We start from the raw sequence: 21,043 nt of genomic DNA, 5'->3' as shown, positions 1-21,043 counted from the left end.
GGTAACTGTGCAGGGGCGGGTCTAGCAAAGTTTTCCCAGGGGGGCCAGTTAGGGCATTAACAGGGAAAGGGGGGCACAAAGAAATACTTTTCTTTCTTATTCTCATTTAAAAAGTTTTTATCTGACGTAAAATGTATAGAAATCATACATATACCAACAAGACAGTGTACATCACTGTCACAACAGCGTCTGTTTTCATTCAAAGGCTTTATGGTTTTTCCTATAATACCTGGTGGGCCGGTCTCTAGTCAAAATGCCCGGACCGATTTTTTGTCCCAGTCCAGCCCTGGCCATGACTGGAGCTGCGATGTAGCCTCTAATCTCTCCATGGCTCTCCTGAGAAGACAAACACCTCAGTCTGCGTGGCTGCAAAATTATGAAAAACACCCCTTCCAACCACAGGATAGGGAGTTGGATGAAGCTAGCCTCCAAAAGCTGGGCATACACTGTGCAATTTTTTTGGCCCATTTTGAGCCAATTTTTCAGTCGCGCAACCATTTTGGGGATCGGCCTGAGTTTCGCCTTAATCGTGTGTGCATCGTGTAGTATACATGGGGTAACAAAAAGCGATTAACACCTCACGACCAGCTCCAAATCATCAATCGTATGGTCGCAAGAAAATCAAACCTGTTTGAAATCCTGTCGTCCCTCAACGCAGCCTCTCACACTGCGCACGCACAAACAGAAATGAAAGTGAAAAGGCGGAGCAGCATGGCAGTGGACATGAGATGGAGGCACAACTTGTAGAACTGTGGCAAGCTCATCCGAGTACGAAAGCGTAGAGCTGCCACCCAGGCAAAAGAAAAATAGAGCTGTATCACGTTATAACATGAAAAGTTTATTGTTCTAACAATAAACTTTTCATGTTAGTGCAATATACCTTTCATGTTTGAACAATATAATATCACGTTATTACAATATACATAATTATCACGTTCGTACAATATTGTACAAATGTGATAATTATGTATATTGTAATAATGTTGTTAGAACAATATACTTTTCACGTTATAACGTGATATAGCTCTATTTTTCTTTTGCCTGGGTGGCAGTTCTACGAATCCGTACTACACTTCTGTATTCGAGGCTTTTCAATGTGGCCTCACAAAATTATCACGACTACAACCATGAAAAGAGTTGGATGGACATTGCTGCTCAATTGCAGCTGCCTGGTCAATGTGTTTCATTAGTAATTTAGCAAAGTTGATGGTGGTGGTGTGTGTCTGTGTGAGTGAAAGACAGAGAGGGAGAGCGAGAGACAGATTTTGTATGATAAGCTTCATGTTATGGACGCAGAGTTTGAGCACTCAAGTCGCATCAGAGCATCAGGCCGTATAGTGTGAGACCCTGCATCGTGACCTTTGAACTTCTAACCCCTGAGATTCAATTGTACAGTTTGAGCAGGAGCTGAATAACGCGACTGAAAAAAAAATCGCATGCCATGTTTTCATGTGTTTCTTTCCGTGTGTCCGCTACTTTGAAACGCTTGGCCCGCTCTGCCTGCCACAGTTTCAAACTGGTCATGTGACTGCATGGCCACATCTGATTGGTAAAAGAGCTAGTGGAAACTCCACTGGCGGCATGTTATCTAATGTGTTAAACGGATTATTTTTTAAAAAGTAACGAGTTGAATTTTGCAAATGTAGTGGAGTAAAAGTATTGTTTCTTCTTCACAAATGTACTCAAGTAAAAGTAAAAAGTATCGTGCAAAAAAGGTACTTTAAAAGTAACTTTTTTTTCAAAAACTTACTCAAGTAAATGTAACTCAGTAAATGTAACTCGTTACTACCCACCTCTGCTGTTTAGGCTCCAAAATGCGAATTTTATGACATTACAGTGAGGGCTCAATCTTTTATATACAGTCTATGGAATGACGTGACTATGTTCGGCTTTTATTGTGAAAAGAGCACCAGCCGGAAGTCCTCTGGGTGTTGAGTGTAAGTGACGTCGTCTCCGAGCTGCTGCGGACGTTTCGGTGCTGAAGAGAACTGAGGATCCAGAGAAAGAGGTGCTGTGGATATTACCGGTCACCGTTTCTGTAATCGTTATCCTCCGTTAGCTCGGTTTTAGCTTCTGCGTGGGGACTCATTAAGTAGACACCCTGGAAGCGCCCGGAGAACCGCGGATATCCACACGGCACGGATGCTTCGTGACCCGCGGCAGGTGCGAAGAGACGGCGGGAGAACCGGCGGCAGCCACCGGCCGAGTGCTGTTGGTCAAGAAGATCATCATGAAGGACGGAGCTGGGGTGGGTGCACGACCCGCCATTTTTACTCGTATTTTATTGCTCATTTATAAACGCACAGCTCTGTTTGTCCAGCAGGTGTTTTTAGATATTGATAATCAATATCTATAAATGACGTGTGTATTCAGTCCAGTTCAATCACCCACGCAACCATAATAATACTCAATTCTCAGCAAATAAATAAACAATTAAAGGGCTGTATGTTTATGACATAACAGGGAATTAAACACATGACGTAAGGCTGGTTTATCAAATCAGTGCAGCTTTAAAAAGAAGATTGTTTTTAGTGTTTTTCACAGCAAAATGCCAACAAAACGTGGAAATTTCTGCTTAAATCATTTATACTTTACTGTGTTTACTGTTCAAATGATTAAAAACCTAAAACGTAACAAATCTAAAAGGGGAAAAGGCAAAAATGGGATGTTTGAGTAGTGACAGTGTTGTTATTTTAAAATAATAATAGCAATAATAATATTAATAATAATAATCAGCCGTGACAGAGCAGGTCTGGTCCAAAATGGCTGGAGGTGAGTGCACAGTAACGGGGAGAGGACAGGGCAGGTTTAATGTGGCTCACAGACGGCTGCAGCTTAGTGCGATGCTGCTGTGGTCAGGACGGATCCATCAGCTGTTACATAACAGCTCCCTGCGTGAAATTCACCCGGGGAGGGCGCACACTGCAGACTCATCGCTCCGCAGCCTCAGCGTCCATTTTAACATCCCTCATGAAGACGAGTCAGACATTTACAGAAGCTGAAGACCCCCACCATCACCACCAGTGATTGTGATGCAAGTGTGAACAATTTTCTGAGATTTGCTGCTTTTCTTCCTCGGTGAAATGAATATCTTCAGATTTAGTAGGGAAAGAAGATATCTGGGAGAAATCTGATGAGAAGATTTAAGACAATAATAAACCAGGAATAAAACAGCAGTAGTATTGTTTGGGGCATAAATACATCACCTGTGATGGACAGCACATTCACTGTTTTCTGATATTTTCCAGGCCAGGTGATTAAAGTTTAATCAATGGGAATAATTGTTTGAAGTATGGTGATCAAGGTGTGCCAAAATTAAGAGTACTGAGAGGCCAGAAGGACCTCTGCCTTAAAGGGAAAGCATCTGCCTTCACAGATATTTCAGACTACAATTTGTTTGTTACTATTTATCTCAGGCAAACAAAGCAATCCTCATAAATATGTTTCTTAGTGGTTTATCACCAAAGTGTCTCTGAACACAAACAATAATAAATGAGTTTAATTTAAACTGGTACCATTAAGTGGAAATAATTTTTTTGGATTTAAGCTTTTCGCTTGAATGCGTCACCTATAATTGACAGTATAATTTTCCACTATTTTTTCATATTTAACAAGCTGAATGATTAAATTGCTTCTCAGTGGAAATCACTGAAACGACTAAATGAATGTGGTGCACAAGATTAGCTAAGATTGCTTCATTAATGGGTTGTTTAAAATGACGGTTTTGTCATGAGAGAAAATTTGTTGTTAGTTTATTGGGGTTTTTTGTTGTTTATTCCAGAGTGAGACAAAGAAGTCTTTGTTATAATTAATAACTGTCGTAATCCTAACCTTGTTAATAATCGGTATCTTTGAATAATCACTATCAAGTTCATTAAGTTGAATCCAAGATATGTGGTACAAAATACAAATATTTTTTTCCTGTAAGCTGACAGCAGTCAACATAGCCAATTTTTAGCCAATAAAGCTGTACATCCCTGCTGCCTTACTCAAAAAAAAAAAAAAAAAAATTTAAAATTAAATTGCTGAGTCCAAAGGTGAAACCACTGACATCAACGGGAGCAGTTGTGGGAGACCTAACTCAAAGAAATTCCCAAGTTTTGGAGAGATGGAGCAAACAGAGTCAGTCCTCTATGATTTTCTTCTCATAAAAATGACCCCGAGACCTTCTAGAAACAAGTCTTGCAAATCGGCTGCCATCTTCAATTGCCTCAGGGCACCTATTTATTTAGTTATTTTAAGTCATTGTCTAAGTCAGTGGTTCCCAAACTTTTTTTGAAAAAATGATCGCGGGTACACCTACACGGGTATTTTTGAAAACGCAGCTGTTTCTATGCGTTTGGGCCTTTCGTCCACACGTAAACGGCGTTTTCGAATCACCGAAAATTGAGATTGTTTAAAACTCAGTTTTTGCGTTTACGTCTGTATTACATGACGAGGAATACAGAGTTCGTCAAAGGTATGTGCCTTTTTTCATGTCATGCTGTGCGCCACATTATTGTTTACATGAGATGAATGGCAGATAGAGACAACATACAACAATCTGACTATCTTCAGGTTTTACACACTTACATATACACACACAGATTTACTGTCCCTCCATTTACAAAGGCAGAGATGTCATGGTGTAATTATTTTACATGTAGTTGTTTTTTTCCTGTGTAATAATATTCAACATTGCTATCAATACATTTTTCAAAAAATGCCTCTCTGTGCAAAATAGGTTTAAAAACATAAACAGCTGTTGGATACTGTTTGTCTGTGATTTGAACCGAGGGAACAAATCGTGTCAGGATCAGCCTGATATTATTTGTATCCCACTGTAACTTTCCTGTATAAAGAGCTAACATCTCCAAAATTTCAGGAGTAGTTAGTCAATACAACAAGTGTTTGTGAACTAAAAATCAAGAATGTGGGATACTGTTTGTCCGTGATTTGGAGAGCCCAGCGCTGCTCCCGACGAAGGGAAAACCAATTCTGCAGGGGAGACCTACCTCGGCACTTGTGCAGGTGAAACCAAAGGGAAGATCTGCTTCACCATATTTTCTAGTCTTTGGCTTGGAAGGAAGTTGGTTTGGAAACATATTTGGCGATGCTTCATCTCCTGCTTTGCGTTTGTGTGGGAGCCCCGTCAACAACCTGTGCATTATGCTAGCAGTGTCAAAGCGTTCTTTTTTTTTTTTTTTCATACCGCACCCCACCCCCCCACCCCGGGCGGCCCCCACACTTTCGGAGCCTCTGGTCTACGTGACCTCAAATTTGATTGGTTAGAACACTTGTCTACTTATTTACTTACATATTTTGCGGATTTGCCCCAAATTAAGTTATACTAAATTATATTTCTGCCACTATTTTTGCTGTAGCAAATTTTCATAGTGGTTTCAGTTTTGGATTATTTGAAGTGTCATGTTTGTCACTTAAAATGTCTGCAAAATACCCAGCCTCATATTTAACTGATTTTATGCTAGTGCAAGCATTAGGTAACACATTCCTGGGGAACATACAAAATGCATCTATCATTTGCTACAATTACAATTAAATGGAAAACTAAATTGGTAAGAGGCTTAAATTGAACTTGCAAGAAAAACAAGTGAGGAGGTGAAGTGACATTAAACATGTGGTAACTATAGTGTAAAGCATATGTAGCTTTATGATCTGTTTCTCTCTGAAAGTGACCAAAATCTACCAAAAGAACATCTTGTTCTATTAAATACTTAAAACTAGCCACTAAGACCACGAGGTCATCAGCAAAGTAACTGTTAGAGCACTTTGCTAACTAGTCCTTAGAGCAAACAATACAGCAGACAATATGACAAAGGACAAAAAGAAACTGATGCTTACATATTCACAGGACACACTGGGGCTAATCAAGGGAAGGGGAAACACCTGGAAGACAGCTGAAACTAATCAATGATAACAGAGGAAGTAAAACTAAATACAAAAGATAAAGACTACCAAAATAAAAGAGGAACACCTAACACAGTGACAGAGCTTAACAATAAGATATGGGGGAAACAGGAGAGGCGGGAATTAAATTTTATATTTAACTTAAATCACAGCAGGAACTAGATAAACAAAGGTAGCAAGACTAAAATAGACCAATAGCTTTTTTAGTAATGGGTTGTTTGTTAATGTGGTCAGCAGATGCAGTTTAAAAGCGTCACTTAATATTTAATTGTAGCGAAAGGTGAAAGCATGGTTGTACGGTACATAGTTAATGCATGTCTAGTAGAAACTGCCTGTAAATGCCTTTAGGGCAACAGCACTAGTGACAGCTTTGCAGCTCATCTGGGTACATGCATTACAACCTCTCTAGTAAATCTGTAAAAACACAGCCCCACTGTGTAACGCTCAGGTAGGTGATTAAGTGCGTTGTGTAATAATACAGCATTATGGAGTAAATGTGCTTTGGCTTCAGCAGAGATCTTTCTGCAAAGCCTCAAACTAAACCTTTTATCACTTCAGGATGCTGACAAAGTCCAGGCAAGTCCAAAAAGCTGGGCTCAGCATTAGATTCATATTTAGTTACTGTTTGATCATTTATTGTCTATTTAGCATAGACAATTTATGGTTTGTGTCATGCAGAATTTACCATAAAATCATAAAATATTTTTGCTCAATTTTCTCCAAGCCTTCTTCTATTTCTCTCTATAAAAATGCAGTTGAACCATTCAGCTCCAGCTGCCCTCAGATGGTGACAGTAAGCTTGCTGCATATCTGATTGTCGATGGCGTCGTGAGACTCGACAGTCTGCGGGATAATCTCGCGAAAACTTGGCTTCACATCTGTTGTGAATGCATCATTACACTTAACATTATTGTTCTTCTTATTAACTGCAATGGAAACCACTGAGCAGAGTATTTCAGTATTTCAGTTTTTTGCTTTCATTGCTGGCATTTTTAAAAATTCATATGCTTCCAGAGACCTTCTAGAAGCAACTCTTCTCACTCGGCAACCATCTTTGAGCAGTTAAAACCTCTATCTAAAGCAATGGGAGAGAGCCATAATAGTATTTTCTGTGGTCTCTGGAGCATCCAGGAGGACCCTATCGAAACGCAAGCCAAGGTCATTTTTTCAAAGGTTGCAGAGCAGGGTGCAGTTAATGGAGAGGACGTCGATCTTAAAATGGAATCATACTGATATCATTTTTTATTTCTGTTACATCAGATATGGGAGAGTTCCAGAATATTTAGAAATATCAGTTTAATAAATCATTGTTAAAATGAGGTTATTTTCTCTGTAATTTACAGTTGCAGTTAGGCTGAAGCAGAAATGTCAAATGTCTATTCTAATCCCAGAGATACGCCAAAGTGTCTCTTACCCAAAGAGTCCTCTATTTAATCATTTACCTTCTTAATATTAAACAGGTCACTGTTTAGGGTTAAGGTCACATCTACCTCTTCATCAATTTTCATAAAGTAGAAAAAGAAGAACTGTACACCATATTTAATAAGACTTGATTTAAAAATCATTATCTAATACTTTTTTAGCTATGAAGCTTTTCCTGGCAAAATTTGGAGATGTTTATCAGTGAAATCAGGAAGGGCAGTAGGGGGTAAATTCACAACTGAAAATAGATTTCAGGGGACCCTCCATTTCTTCTCGTTTGTGTAGCATTTGTTGCATCTCAGCTTTAAAAAGTCCTGAACAGAGATTTCCAAGTTCATTTCCGAATTTTAGCTAGATTTGTTCATCTCTCAGTCTGGCCTGATCATAGAGACACATAGATTCATTTTATTTAAAACAGATCTCTGAGTTTCTTTTATCCATACAGCCAAAAATTGTTTATTTTAATAGTTGTGGTGCTGATGACTGAACTTAGGGTGTTTTGCAGACAGAAACTAGGTTGGACGTGAGGGTAAAGCAGTGACTTAAGTCTAAAAATAGAAGACATTGAAACTGTTTTAGCACCAAAATGACCAAGTGGGGTCGCAGCTTTGATCTTTCCGTTATATATGATAACTTTTCTGACATGTTCTAATCTCATTATTTATACTTTTCATTCATTTCTGTTTATAATTTTTTTTAAACACAAATTGTACAAACATTACATTTATGTAGACAATTGTCTCCTGTTAGTACTTAGAAATTAATTTTATTTGTTTCAATAATACTAGAAAAAATAAAAAATAAAAGAATTATTAAATGAGTTATGTATTTAGAGTATTCTAGTATGATTTTAACACCGTAATATAAATGAAATACAACAACATTTAAATAAACATAACACATGGGGGATATTAGTTTTATAGTTTTGTAATATTTCCAATATTTTGTGCACAAACACTAAAAAGACAAATAACCATGATGTACATGTTAGTGTGGTAATTAGAAGTATTTATTTCCCACAACACCTGCCACACAAATTGGCTAATTCCTGCAAAAAACAAACAAACAAAAGTTATTACCCATACTTTTAAATTATGCAAATATAATTTCTTTATCATGTCATTTTATGGAGTCACTAAAGAAGAACGTTGTATTTGGTCATACAGGAATCTTTTCCACATCACTCCTGCTCTTATGAAAATTATTTGTACAGAAGGACAGCCAAGAGTAACACATAATCTATGTGGTTCTAATGTGTGCTAGTGAAACCTGCTTTTAGTCAAACTAAATATAGAAAATGGTCCAATTTGCCACCTAAATCCTGTGTATCTGTGTCAGCCGGCTGGTAATCACTTCATGTGCTGTGCTCCAGTTTTAATACTCGCTGTGTTTTAATCATCTTTAAAACGTGTTAGAAAATGGGTTCAGTTGAGACTGCAGTTTTACCTGTCTGCCATAAAAAGTGTCTTATTTAACCCTATGTGTTTATCCCTTCCACAAAACCATTACCTCGGTTTATGCTTCTAAAACACTGAAATCCAGTTAAAAACAAACGTAAATCTTGCCTCACACCAAGTCTGGTTCATAGTCACGCTGGTCCAAGCTTTAACGACAACAATGATGATTTGCTTTTCATGCTTCTGGCCATGCAGCCTTGGCGAAGCGAGAAGAAAATGACCGCGGCTGGTACTGTGTTTGAGGAAGGATTGTAACGCTGTTATTTGTTTGCAGGAACGCAAAATCTTTGGTTCGTATGAGTGCGACGAAGATTCGTTTGTGTTCCAGTGGTTCACCTTTATCTGGTGGCATTTGTTGTAATGGTGGCCTCAACCTGTGGTGATGGCTCACATAATTCGCTAAATAAGAGGGGTACCAGGTAGGTGGAGAAAAGATGACAATCGTAGGCTGCTGTCTCTCACCGGCATGTTGCAACCTTATTAAGTAGACACGGATTTATTAGTAAAACCTAATTTTGGAAGACACGAGAATCATTTTTTTTATCATGTGACGTTTTAGCTCTGGAACGCAAGAAGAAACAAAAGATTTTCCATGAATTTTTGCAAATATTTTGCACATAAATTCTGACTTGGTGTGTCAATAATTTCAGTATTCACTGGCAAATCCTAGATGTCAGACCCTAGGGGACAATGTTGGAAACAGTCCCCGCTCTCAACAACATTACCATGTGATGATGATAATGTCATGTTGAGACAAAAAATGGCAGGTAACCAGCTGCCAACCAGCTGTCTGTGAAAGTTGACTTTTTGTACCAAAAAACACAAAATAAGGGCCTGGAACGAAGGGAAACCATTAAAACTCGATGGATGATTGTTTAAAGTCCTGCTGAAATACCACCTTAAAATCCATTCATGATCATATGACACATGTCTGTGTTGTTTCTCTTTCGTTTCAGCTCCAGCAGGGCATCGGCAGGCCCAGCGTGTATCATGCCGTGGTGGTGATCTTCCTGGAGTTTTTCTCCTGGGGTTTACTCACCACACCCATGCTCACTGTGAGTAACACCGATTGGTTTTTACATTAACATCTATATAGCTACCCCGGTTCATTCAAAGCCTCCGTGTGAATAAGACCGAACAAGAAATGATGACATAAAAAATTAGTCATGCTGTGTAGGCAGCATTATTGCAGAGATGATGTCAGTGTCCTTTTCACTGTTAGTCTGTTTTTCCAGGTCTGCTTTGCATTTTACAATGGATTTAGCACTTACTGAATTAAGACTGAGCTATATTGTTTATAGTTAGAAGAAGATGTTGAAAAATCTATATTATTGGATTGTCCTTCTCAAATCTGACTGGCACTATATGGCTATTTTACATCAATATGGGACAAAACCCCTATTACAACCAAAAAATACCTTTGGTAGTAATCCAGTCTTTATTCTGTTCTCTGGAAGAGGGTTTGGTTTTGTGAATGTAGGTTTGTCAAAATATAAAGCATTAGGAAAAGTAGTGATTTTGTATTAACAAATCTCATCTACGTGCATTTGAAAGCATTAAAATAATACAAATCTAAATATGGTAAAATAATATCAGAGTAATTTTATGTGTTTTGATTATGTGTGTTTCCCAGTCCTAGACCATAAATATTTTCTTTAAGTTTGGGACTAGACTTAAACCTTAATCTGGGAAATTTGGCTGTGATTGTTTGTAAGATCAGCAGGTGTATCTTAGTCCTTTGTGTTCCAAAGTACATAAATAGCATATATGTTGCAGATCAAGATGAGTTAAATTTTAAACTTTGGAAATTAAATATGTCAGTGTGTGAATGAAGTATAGATCATAAGATGTAATTTGAGGGGTTAAAAAAAACTTTGCATTAACCAATGAGAAATTACTGTTATTTATACACAGAGCCTTATTTCCAGTGGCTTGATCGTTTTATTTTTAATAGTTTTTAATGAAAAATTGTGAAAGTTGTCCAAGACTTTCCAGCTCTAACTGCATACGTTCTGTACCTTGCTTCATACTGTTTCATCCGTGATGGTGTTGTACCTTTTTTTTAGGTTTTGCATGAAACATTTCCCCAGCACACATTCCTGATGAATGGACTCATTCAGGGCGTGAAGGTAAGAAACACAACTTTTCCATTTTGTGACTCATTCTGTTGATGCTATACAGATTAAACGGGATGTAACAGTGATTTAGGAAAATAGCTACAATGAAATGGGTCATTTTTGAACGATATCTAGACTTTAGGCGTGATAAGTAATAATGACAGAAAACTGATCATGAATAAAAGATGAATCAAGCATGGCATGACCACACAGATATATTTCACTGTTGCTGCAACCTTTTTAAACAATTTTTATCATTGACAGGGTCTGCTGTCATTCATGTCTGCGCCTCTGATTGGTGCGTTGTCAGACGTATGGGGCAGGCGGTCCTTCCTTTTGGTCACCGTCTTCTTCACCTGTGCTCCAATCCCTCTGATGAGGCTCAGCCCCTGGTAGGACTCTAATATTCTCTGTTGCAACAATATTATGACTAAAAAAGGTTACATCGGAAAGTATGGCTAGCATTTACCTTCTGATCTAACACAAATTAATAGTTGAAATAGCAAGATTTCAAGCAATTGAAATGTGAGTTAGAATCTTAAGTAACATTGTTGATTAAACTGAGACACAAAGAGTTCAAACTAGTTGATATTGAGTTTAAAATGTATACAGCATTATGCAGTTGAACATAAACAGTGTTGCTGGGCAGTTACATCAGATGTAAAAGGTTAGGAACTGCTCCTCTAATGGATCCGACCTGAGTGAAATAATCAATCTTTTAATGAAATATTTCAGTGTGCCTGTCAAAAATCAATTCACTGCTGGATTTCAGTCAATTAGAGAGTCAGAGAAGTTTAAATTCTCGTATCAGTCTTCTTGAAACTGAATCTATTTTTCACTTCCTCCAGGTGGTACTTCGCCATGATCTCCATGTCTGGAGCTTTCTCCGTGACTTTCTCAGTCATCTTCGCCTACGTTGCCGATGTTACGGATGAGAGAGAGAGGAGTACAGCCTATGGTCTGGTAAGGAGTCCTAATGTACACCCCTAAAATCAAACAGTGCATCAGGCAGACAGACAGACTGTTGATGGTATTGAATTCCTGAAACTGAATCTTACACGAAAAGAAACTGACAGATCAGCTTAATCTGTGTGCAGACATGAGTCAGGACAGAAAAATACCTGAGCTGTGTTCCGTTGAAATTCATCCCTTCAGGTGTCGGCCACCTTTGCAGCCAGCCTGGTGACGAGCCCGGCCATCGGAGCGTACCTTTCCGCCTGGTACGGGGACAATCTGGTGGTTCTGGTGGCCACGCTGATCGCTCTGGCTGACATCTGCTTCATCCTGCTGGCCGTGCCCGAGTCTTTGCCCGACAAGATGAGGCTCAGCAGCTGGGGGACGCCCATTTCCTGGGAGCAGGCCGACCCATTTGCTGTCAGTAACTAATCATTTACAGAACCATATTTAAATAGCTGGTTAAATAATGAGCTCAAATCAGATTACTCTGGTTAGGGGTGGGCGATAGAAACGATATAAATTTGGCCAACGATAGAGATTTTGACTATACCGCTCTACCGCGATAGCGCATGTTGATGATGTCATCAAGCTGCGCCTGTTTTGATCGAAAGCATCGCAGCGGCTACAACCATTATCATCTGCAAATTATGGCGGGCGACAGTCATAGCAAAGAGATGAAGCACTTTTGAAATATGGGGAAAGCCAAAAACTGCGCTTCCTCCACTTCCGTAACATTGATTCATTAATGTTGAATTCTCTCGCAGCTGCTCTATTCCCATGTTGTTGCAGTATATTAATAACTAACCTTGTATTGTGGATGAATAATCTCAGTTGTTCTCCTGACTGAAGTTTGGCCCGTGTATGGCATCCTGCTATGCGATTGCATTTGTCCCTGACCACCAGAATCCCTCACGTTAACTTTTATCGAGTGGGGAAAAAAAGTTGGCGTTCATCCTCCAGCTTCACTGTGCTAATATTATGCTAACATAGCTGTGTCGCTAGCAATCACGTAGCACAACATTATATACCAGCTAGCCCAACTTCAGTAACCCTGCAAACGCCACTGCTGTTTAGTTTTCTGTCTTCATTTATGTCGGAAGTGGTAGCAGAGCTGTACGTTTTAATTATTTTCAAAAATCTCTCAGCCAGAACATGGTCTGTCATGTTTAGGTGGAAACTAGCGAGCTAACTTCCTGTTAACTTCTAAATCCGTTAAATTTAATAAATTCTGTTTTCATGGATGCCTGGATGTTAAACTCAATTGTTACACCTGGTAAAGCAGCAACGCTGATGATTTTATTACAGATGAAAGAATTTAGACCGTTTTTAACTCTCAGTGTTCGTTTGGGACCTGAACAGGACAGAGTTTTGGACCCAGATTACTCCGGGACGCTCCTCACTACGGCAGTTGTAATGCTCTGACAATCCATCAAGCAGTGCGCTTACCAAAGTTGTACTAAAACATTTTTTAACAGATTTCTGCACGCCCAAATCGGTTCGAGGTCAGTAAGCACAACCAGAATTCATACATAAGGCACATGTGCTTTATAGTGTGGAAAATACGTTATACAGAAGAAAAGAATATATCGCGATATATATCGTTACTGCACGTGCTTCAAATTATACCGTGATATGGATTTTAGGCCATATCGCCCAGCCCTAAGTCATAGTGTATTTTGTAGTTGCATGAAGCCTTTCCTCAGTGATTTGACTCTCTTCTCTGTTTTCGGACACAAGTATGTAAAGTGGAAACGTGGGCGAAGGCACCACAATGTTCCTCAATGCAGTAACTTTATTTTAATAATTTAATGATGCTATAACATTATATAATGCATGACAGCTCGTTTCTGCTGGGGGGGGGGGGAATAAAGAGAAATGAGATGCAAGTCATTTGCACGTCAGAACCTGTAACATTGACCCTTTGAATCCCAGACACTAACTGAAGACTAACTGATCATCTGACAGCCTCGGTGTTGTATTTCCTGTCTCTCTGTCCCTCTCTCTTTCTTTCTCTCTCTCCTTCAGTCTTTGAGGAAGGTGGGTCAGGACTCCACAGTCTTACTGATCTGTATCACCGTGTTCCTGTCTTACCTACCTGAGGCTGGACAGTACTCCAGTTTTTTCCTTTACCTGAGACAGGTGAGCCACCTGACGCACTCATTTTCCAAGAATATTAGCGTCAATGCTGGTATTGATGTTGTTAAGAATACTATTACCACGAATCTACCAACAGTCACACAGCAGACAGGGTCATTAGCTGTAGCGTGAAACACTTAAGGCACGGATCACATTGCTGCATCAACGGTCAGCCATTCTTTTGTGTCTGTCTTTACATTAAATTCTCATTCCGAAATATGTGTGTAAAAATGTTCTTACCCTGCACAAAAAATAAGTATATGTGCAAAGTAACTGACAGATTCATAAACCTTTCACAGGCCATTTTTGTTTATTCTACCGTGCATATATTAGTGAATTATTTGAAATCAGTGAGCTCGTGGAAACTCGATGTGCAATCTGCACACTTATATGTCTCTTCATAGTGAGACATGTTTACCTTGAGGTGAAATTGAGAAAGAGGTGGCGACATAAGACAGAAGACCACACGCTGAGCTAAAAAACCAGGAGAAATTCTGACTGAATAAACTGGAACAATAGTGTCCGAGGAGGATGCCAGAATAGGCGCAACTGATCTGTTAGAAATTCACTGAAATCTGACTGTAAGTGATGACATCCAGCAAGGATGGAAGTTTTTAATGAATGAAGAAGATAGGATTGGATAACACCTGTAAGAATAGGTTTTCTTTATGTATATTTTATGTCTTATTTTATGCATTTAATTCTAATTCTGAGACTTTATGGCTTATGGTGTTTTGGAAAATTGTAAATGACCAAACTGCAAAAATAATCATAATCATTATAAGCAGTAGTTAGTTGAATGTTGTGTGAATTACTTTTCTAAGTCAGCTAGACCTTCATGTTCTGAGGGAGTCATAAATGAATTCATAGAGTACAAACAAATTTAGGTAAGACAAAATTAATGAATCATAGATTTGTGGGCCTAGATCAGGGCCTTTGCAATTTCCTCTGTACATAAATATTTACTTTTCAACTGAACATTGCAATGTTAGTTTTTATGCAGATGATATCATCTTATTTATTAAGTGGAGCTCTTGGCAGGGCATGAAGCTGCAACTCTTTTGATGTGTGAATACCTGCTTACTTTGATCTTAACTATATGTTCAGAATTAATTCACTACCCACTTGACCCATGTTGAGCTGCAATTCTCTTGTTTTATCAATTAAAAATGTGGAACAAAATTATGTTGTCTTATATAGTATCAATAAAAATTATTTCTTGTCTCTTTCCAGGTCATAAACTTCTCCTCAACGACCCTCGCTGTTTTTATAGGAGTTGTGGGCATTCTGTCCATTGTAGCTCAGGTAACCAACACATTAGAGGCTATTTATTACTCCTTTTAAATATAAGCCTATTGTACACACACATTAGGATATAATTGAAAAAAATCGCTGTTTTATTTTAGTTCCATAAACAAGAAGAACAACTTACCCTCATAAGCAGTGCATCAGTAAATATTTAGGCTGATAGTTAACATACACACTTGGGTGACTTGTTCTCTGTCAACTTTATACTTACACTGCTTATTACGATAAGAGATGTTAATAAATTCTAGTGAACTGTTAAATAATTGTAAATTCTCGTCTCCTCTTTGCCCACAGACTCTCTTCCTCACTCTGCTGATGAGAACTCTGGGTACTAAAAACACTGTTCTGTTAGGTTTGGGCTTCCAGATCCTTCAGCTGGCCTGGTACGGCTTTGGATCAGAGCCATGGTGAGAGTTGCTGAGTGTGTGCTTGTGTAGCAGGCAATTATTTACACTACATTTTGGTATTTGCTTTAAGTTCCAACTCACAAAAAGACCAGATATGCACATCTTTAACCAAGTATAAATATGTATATTTGCAACAGGATGATGTGGGCTGCTGGTGCTGTAGCAGCGATGTCCTCCATCACCTTCCCAGCAGTTTCTGCTTTGGTGTCACAGTCTGCTGATCCCGATAAACAAGGTGACAAATAAAATCTGTCCTCTCTCACTTCAGTAGGTCACTGTTGTGTAATAGATGTTTCAGATTGTAGTTTTTGTTACTTAACCAGGAAGTAAAATAACTCTTGCATTGCTGCGCCTTCATGACCTTTCTTCTTCCGCCCTGCTGCAGGCGTGGTGCAGGGGATGATCACAGGCATCAGAGGTCTGTGTAACGGCCTCGGCCCAGCTCTGTACGGATTCATCTTCTTTCTCTTCAACGTCGAGTTTAATTCCATGGACCCCATCCAGGGAGACTACAACATCGACCCCCTGCCACTGCACAGTCCTACTGAGGTACAGCATGCACTCCAATCCTGACAATAATGCCTCTTTTTCGCTAGTGCCTACTTACTTCTAGTGACTAGTGACTTCTGGAAAAAAATTCAAAACCAGCATTTTTGAAACCTGGCAACAAGGTAAATGGCTGTACAAAAAAACAGCATTGTGGTCCCTGAGTGACAAAAAGCCATAGACAGAGCAACAGGTACACCATCTCCTCGACATTCTCTATTGTTGTCACCTAAACTGGGAACAGTCAAGTCAAGTAGGTACTAGTGGAGAAGCCTGTCGCTTTTGGAACAGTTATGGCTTCCAGGTCTGTGCTGTAGTGCCTTAAATCAGCATTATCTTTAGTAGCCAGCAGGGTGAGCCTTCTGTGGTCCCAATAAGAAGTCTGACTGCATAGAAGCAGTGAGAAAATGACCTTACTCATCTTACAAAGTTGGGGCTTTAAAACTGGGATGTGGTCACCTTCAACATTCACAGGAAAAGTGCGGGATGAGGGAACTTAATTCCATACAGCCATTTGAAATAAATAAAGACATTTTCTTCCTATTGAACCTTTATTTAGGTTCCGGTGATGTTATGGAGTCATTGATTGTTTCTAGATGTGTTTTCCACAACAATTTAAAAGTAACACAAGCCAAGGAGAAGTCTTAAGGGCTGCAAACTGAATGTGCCAGAAACTGCAGTTCCTCTAATGGCCACTTGAGGCGGCTTGCAAAATGCAACTTTACAGCAAAAGTAAACAAGTTTACAGTCTGCTACAGAGAAGTGGTTTTGGTCTGTAAGGATAGTGTCTCCCTTCATACCAATTGTACAGTGATTTTTATTTTTTTTGTAATTCACACGATTGGCTATTTTAGGCTTAAAATTAGCAGGTGATTCCATCCTCATGTCAGTAATTAACTACGGTACACTTAAATGTGCTTTGTTGTTGAAATTAGCTTTCTTTTTCTCCCTTTCTCCTAGCGAGCGCTAATCCCAGGCCCGCCCTTCCTGTTAGGGGCATGCACCGTGGTCATCGCTTTCCTTGTCGCTCTCTTCATCCCTGAGAAAACCTCCTGCTCCTCCTCTTCCTCCCAGCTGTCCCTCAATGACAAGCCCCACCCAGACAGTAAAGAGTCCATGTCCTCGCTGGCCGGTGTCCACATCAACACGCCGCTACCAGGCAGCGATGAGGAGAGCCCGCCCGCAGCCTGCGACGCGGACTTTGAGCCGCTGCTGCACGACAGCATTGTTTGATGGACAGGTGGAGGGCGGGGCTAAAGGCGTGGTTTGATCGAGTGACGCTTTGTAACAAAGAACACATTTTTTTGCCGTCCGGCAGAACTAAGTGTACTTTTACTGATTGGCTGGAGGGAGCTATTTGCTGGAAGGTGGGACTAACATTTTTATTCACAGATCTGTGACATCATGTGACCAGTGAGGTAATGATTCGTCAAAGAGCTGCGGACAAGATGTCATCATGCGATCGGAGAGAGGAATCAAAGACGATTAGTTGCCTGACAGGAAACAAGAGGAGGGACCAAGTTTTGTGTAGTTTTTTGTTTTTTTGGGGGTTTTTAATGGAGAAGGAGGCGTGGCTGGTTTAGGATCCGCCCACTTTAACAGAAAGTATATTTGAAGTTTTCACTGAAGGGTTTTTGTTTATCTTTAATCTTTAAGAAAAGGTGTTTTTACCTTTTAGCTGTATCATTCTGACGCTGTGTTTTTCTCTGGTTCTCGTACAAAAGAAACACGTCTGCATCGTATTTAAGGCAGCCAAAACATCTGTGTTGATTTATACTCTCTCTTTTTATTGTTGTTGTTGTTAAGGTTTCTTTTTTAGTTACAGGTAATGCTATTTTTTAAATTTTTTTTAATTGTACAGTATCTTACTTGCTATGAACTAAGAGTGCTAACTGAGGTGTGAATGTGACAAGCTGCGAGACGAGTCAACCACCTGAAATATCAATTTAATCTTTTTGTTTCTTTCCTTCTTTAAATGTAAACCAGAGCAAAACTAAAGCTCAGGCGATCCAAAAGATGCAGATAATTTTTTAAAAACTTTTTATTCTCAACAGAGCCTCTTCACCACATAGATTTTACTTTTATTTTTCCCACTTTAGTGTACCAGTTTGTGACTCTACCTCACAATCAACCTTGTTTTTCTTATCTTCCATCACTTGTTTTATTTTTTTATCTTTCAAAGTCACTTTATAAAAGTGCTGCTGGCTGCTGGCAGTGGGAACATCCTCACACGGCTGTACCTGTGGCCACCCAGTGTCTTTGCCTGTCTTCTTCTCTTCAACTGGGTGCTTTGCCTCCCTGTATTTTCATGCAAGTTTTACTTTTAACTTGCAAAAATACTGCCGACACGAGGTGTATGTGTTTCCCCTGGCAGCAGTGATAATTCCTGTGAATGAACTTATACTTGAAGCACCGGAGAGAGATTCTACAAGAGCTTTAGAGAAGATTTCCAACGTATGCTGAGGAGCTTAAAAGTGTATAAATGGCACAGAGTGTACATAGTGACTGGCTTTATGACCTTAAAATGTAAATGTACATGTGAATGATATTATGGTTTGTATATATTGTCACTGAACTGTGGGATTGGCTTGCTTGTTGTGGTTGTGTGGTAGCTCAGTGGGATGAGGGTGGGGTGGTTCGACTACGCAGCTAAACTGTTATACAAGACCAACAGTCATTTTTAAATTCATTCAGGTCACACGGACAACCAGTCCATTTTCTCGCTCTTACACCTGAGTATATTTACCTGCACACTAGTATCCCAATGATCAGTATTTATGTGAAACTCAAAGTTTCACCCACCAAACAGGTTTTGACTTTCTGCAAAAAAAAACCAACCCAAAAAACACATCAGCTTTTAATTTACTCAAACTTAATTAACAGGAAGTACCTCCTGTTAAGAAAAGTAAAACAGACTTTTTGCCTTAACCACTGCAGACCAGTCATTCTTATGTGTAAACCCCCCCTCCACACACACACACAAAGGCACAAATATTCACCCAAACAGCAGAAGTTAGGAAGAGGAGTACGACCAGTACCTGGAGTGGAGTTAAAATGGCACATTTTCTGAATTTACCAGGAAGTCCTTGCTCCTATTTTTTTTCTTTGTTCTGTCTCTGCTAACAATAAGCTTGTCTTCCATTTCTGGCTAATGTCCTCACCCTACAGGAGAAAGTCAGCTTATTGGGATCAAACATATTTTTTCTTAAAGCTGAAATATTTTTGCATTGCAAGGATAAGTATTTTCTTCCTCTCATGGCATCGAGTGTGAAACAGATAAAACTCGCACTTTCCCATTAAGCATATATTTGGTCATTTTTAGACCATGAAGCATCTATTTTACCTGAGCCTGTTCTACTCATTTTCAGCTCTGTATGTATTACTCTTCAACTTCAGTTTTGCATGATTCACGGGTCAAAATAGTCCCTGTTTATCTTATACGAGGCCTTTGTGCAGCTAAGTTGATCTTTTACTTTAAATCTTAGCCAAACTTATGGCTAAATCGTATTGGGAAGTCCAATCATTTTTCTTATTTTTACCAAGGTCTTTGAGCGAGCCAGCCTTTTTCTGATTGGCTTCCCCTCACTAACAAAAACTTGACCAGCACGTGGGTGGGGCTTCTATGCTGATAACCATATAAGGACCCTCTCTTTGACATCATACAGAGCGAAGAGCAGAAAAAACCATATGTACCAAACACTTAGAGCCGTTTAAACTTGCTTGTACATACACTGACCTCAATGTTTGAGACTTTGGCTTTATTTATTATAAACATTTGTCACTTGGAAGAACAGAAAAGCAGAATAGGTCCACCTTAATGAAATCAAATGGTGCTGGATAAAAGCTACCTTATCTGCTATTTTTTATAGCCTTCTTCATTAAATGAACTCTAAAATTCATTTCAGGGTGACTGAGTTGCAAGTACAAACAGAGCCCAGATCCTTGCCAGGATATTAGTGTGTATGTGAACACTGAGGTTTAATTGATCCTCCACTGCATACACTCAGTTCCTTCACCAGCAGTCCAGCTGACTCTACAGTGTAAATATTGTACATGGACAGGACACGTGTACATGGGTGGTACGCTGTAAATACACATTGTCTATCGTCTTGTCTGGAAGTGTACAAGCCAGTCGTTGGTTATTGGAAATAAAAGCAGTTCAACAACACTTTGCTTCTTAGTCCTTTCTCCATACTCACACCAGCTGTCATTTGTTTTCCCAAGAGCCATATAACTGCTTCTCTTTACCCCAATCAGCTGCAGCTCATCATTTTAAAATTTCTTTTTAAATGACTGGATATTTCACCCAGACCAGTGATTTAATAGATTTATTATTGTAGTCAGCTGTTAAGAGTATAACAGCAGTTTGGAATTTATTTTACTTATTATTTTACTTACTGAGCTCATTTTTCTATTTAATTTAATTTAATTCTATTTAATTGAGCTTTTTTTTTTATCATATGCAGCTTTTTTGTCCACATCCTTTTTTCCCATTTTTCTCCAATGTGATTTGAGCGTCTATGTAATAATTTTTCAGTTTGATTTCTTTTTTAAGCTATATTTTTCAGGTTTCCACCATATTGAAGCTCTATGGCTATTGGCAGTTTTTAGTGTTTGCCTGCCTTTGCTATAAGGTGAGAATTAATTAATATTTTAACTTAACTTTACCTTTTAATGTTACTTTTAAAGAGTTATAATGAATTACTATAAATGTATTTAAATTATTTTTAAAAAGTCAGTCGTCTTGATTTTAATCACTAAGCTCAGCAATTTTTAATTAAACTTG

At 39.0% G+C, this 21,043-nt stretch overlaps 1 protein-coding gene across 5 annotated transcripts; it reads left to right on the top strand.

Moving 5' to 3' along the window:
* Nucleotides 1–1,927: 1,927 nt before the first annotated feature.
* On the top strand, nucleotides 1,928–20,425 carry LOC120747479 (hippocampus abundant transcript 1 protein-like). 5 transcript variants are annotated; one of them, XM_040053386.1, is made up of 12 exons: nucleotides 1,928–2,248; nucleotides 9,743–9,841; nucleotides 10,853–10,915; nucleotides 11,168–11,295; nucleotides 11,752–11,866; nucleotides 12,059–12,277; nucleotides 13,886–13,999; nucleotides 15,230–15,301; nucleotides 15,599–15,711; nucleotides 15,849–15,946; nucleotides 16,097–16,260; nucleotides 17,218–20,425. In XM_040053386.1, exons 1-12 carry the CDS (start codon nucleotides 2,231–2,233, stop codon nucleotides 17,488–17,490), a joined length of 1,476 nt encoding a protein of 491 aa, XP_039909320.1. In that variant the 5' UTR covers nucleotides 1,928–2,230; the 3' UTR covers nucleotides 17,491–20,425. The 5 variants fall into 5 exon arrangements, with proteins under 5 accessions (XP_039909320.1, XP_039909319.1, XP_039909318.1 ...); XM_040053385.1 differs by having other exon boundaries at nucleotides 9,061–9,841; XM_040053384.1 differs by lacking the exon at nucleotides 1,928–2,248 and adding an exon at nucleotides 2,300–2,310 and having other exon boundaries at nucleotides 5,725–9,841.
* Nucleotides 20,426–21,043: the final 618 nt, after the last annotated feature.

This window comes from Simochromis diagramma, unplaced genomic scaffold (genome assembly GCF_900408965.1).
Source record: "Simochromis diagramma unplaced genomic scaffold, fSimDia1.1 OVJJ01000596.1, whole genome shotgun sequence".
Classification (NCBI taxonomy): Eukaryota; Metazoa; Chordata; class Actinopteri; order Cichliformes; family Cichlidae; genus Simochromis; species Simochromis diagramma.
Note: the sequence above shows the minus strand (reverse complement) of the source record. Positions and strands in the feature narration are given on the sequence as shown.

Bases quoted from the DNA above. Each gene is read 5' to 3' on its own strand.
- LOC120747479 (XM_040053385.1), top strand. From the start codon at position 9,707: ATGACACATGTCTGTGTTGTTTCTCTTTCGTTTCAGCTCCAGCAGGGC. The intron at 14,000-15,229 runs GTGAGCCACCTG...GTCTCTTTCCAG, and splicing joins TTTTCCTTTACCTGAGACAG to GTCATAAACTTCTCCTCAAC. The intron at 16,261-17,217 runs GTACAGCATGCA...CCTTTCTCCTAG, and splicing joins CACTGCACAGTCCTACTGAG to CGAGCGCTAATCCCAGGCCC.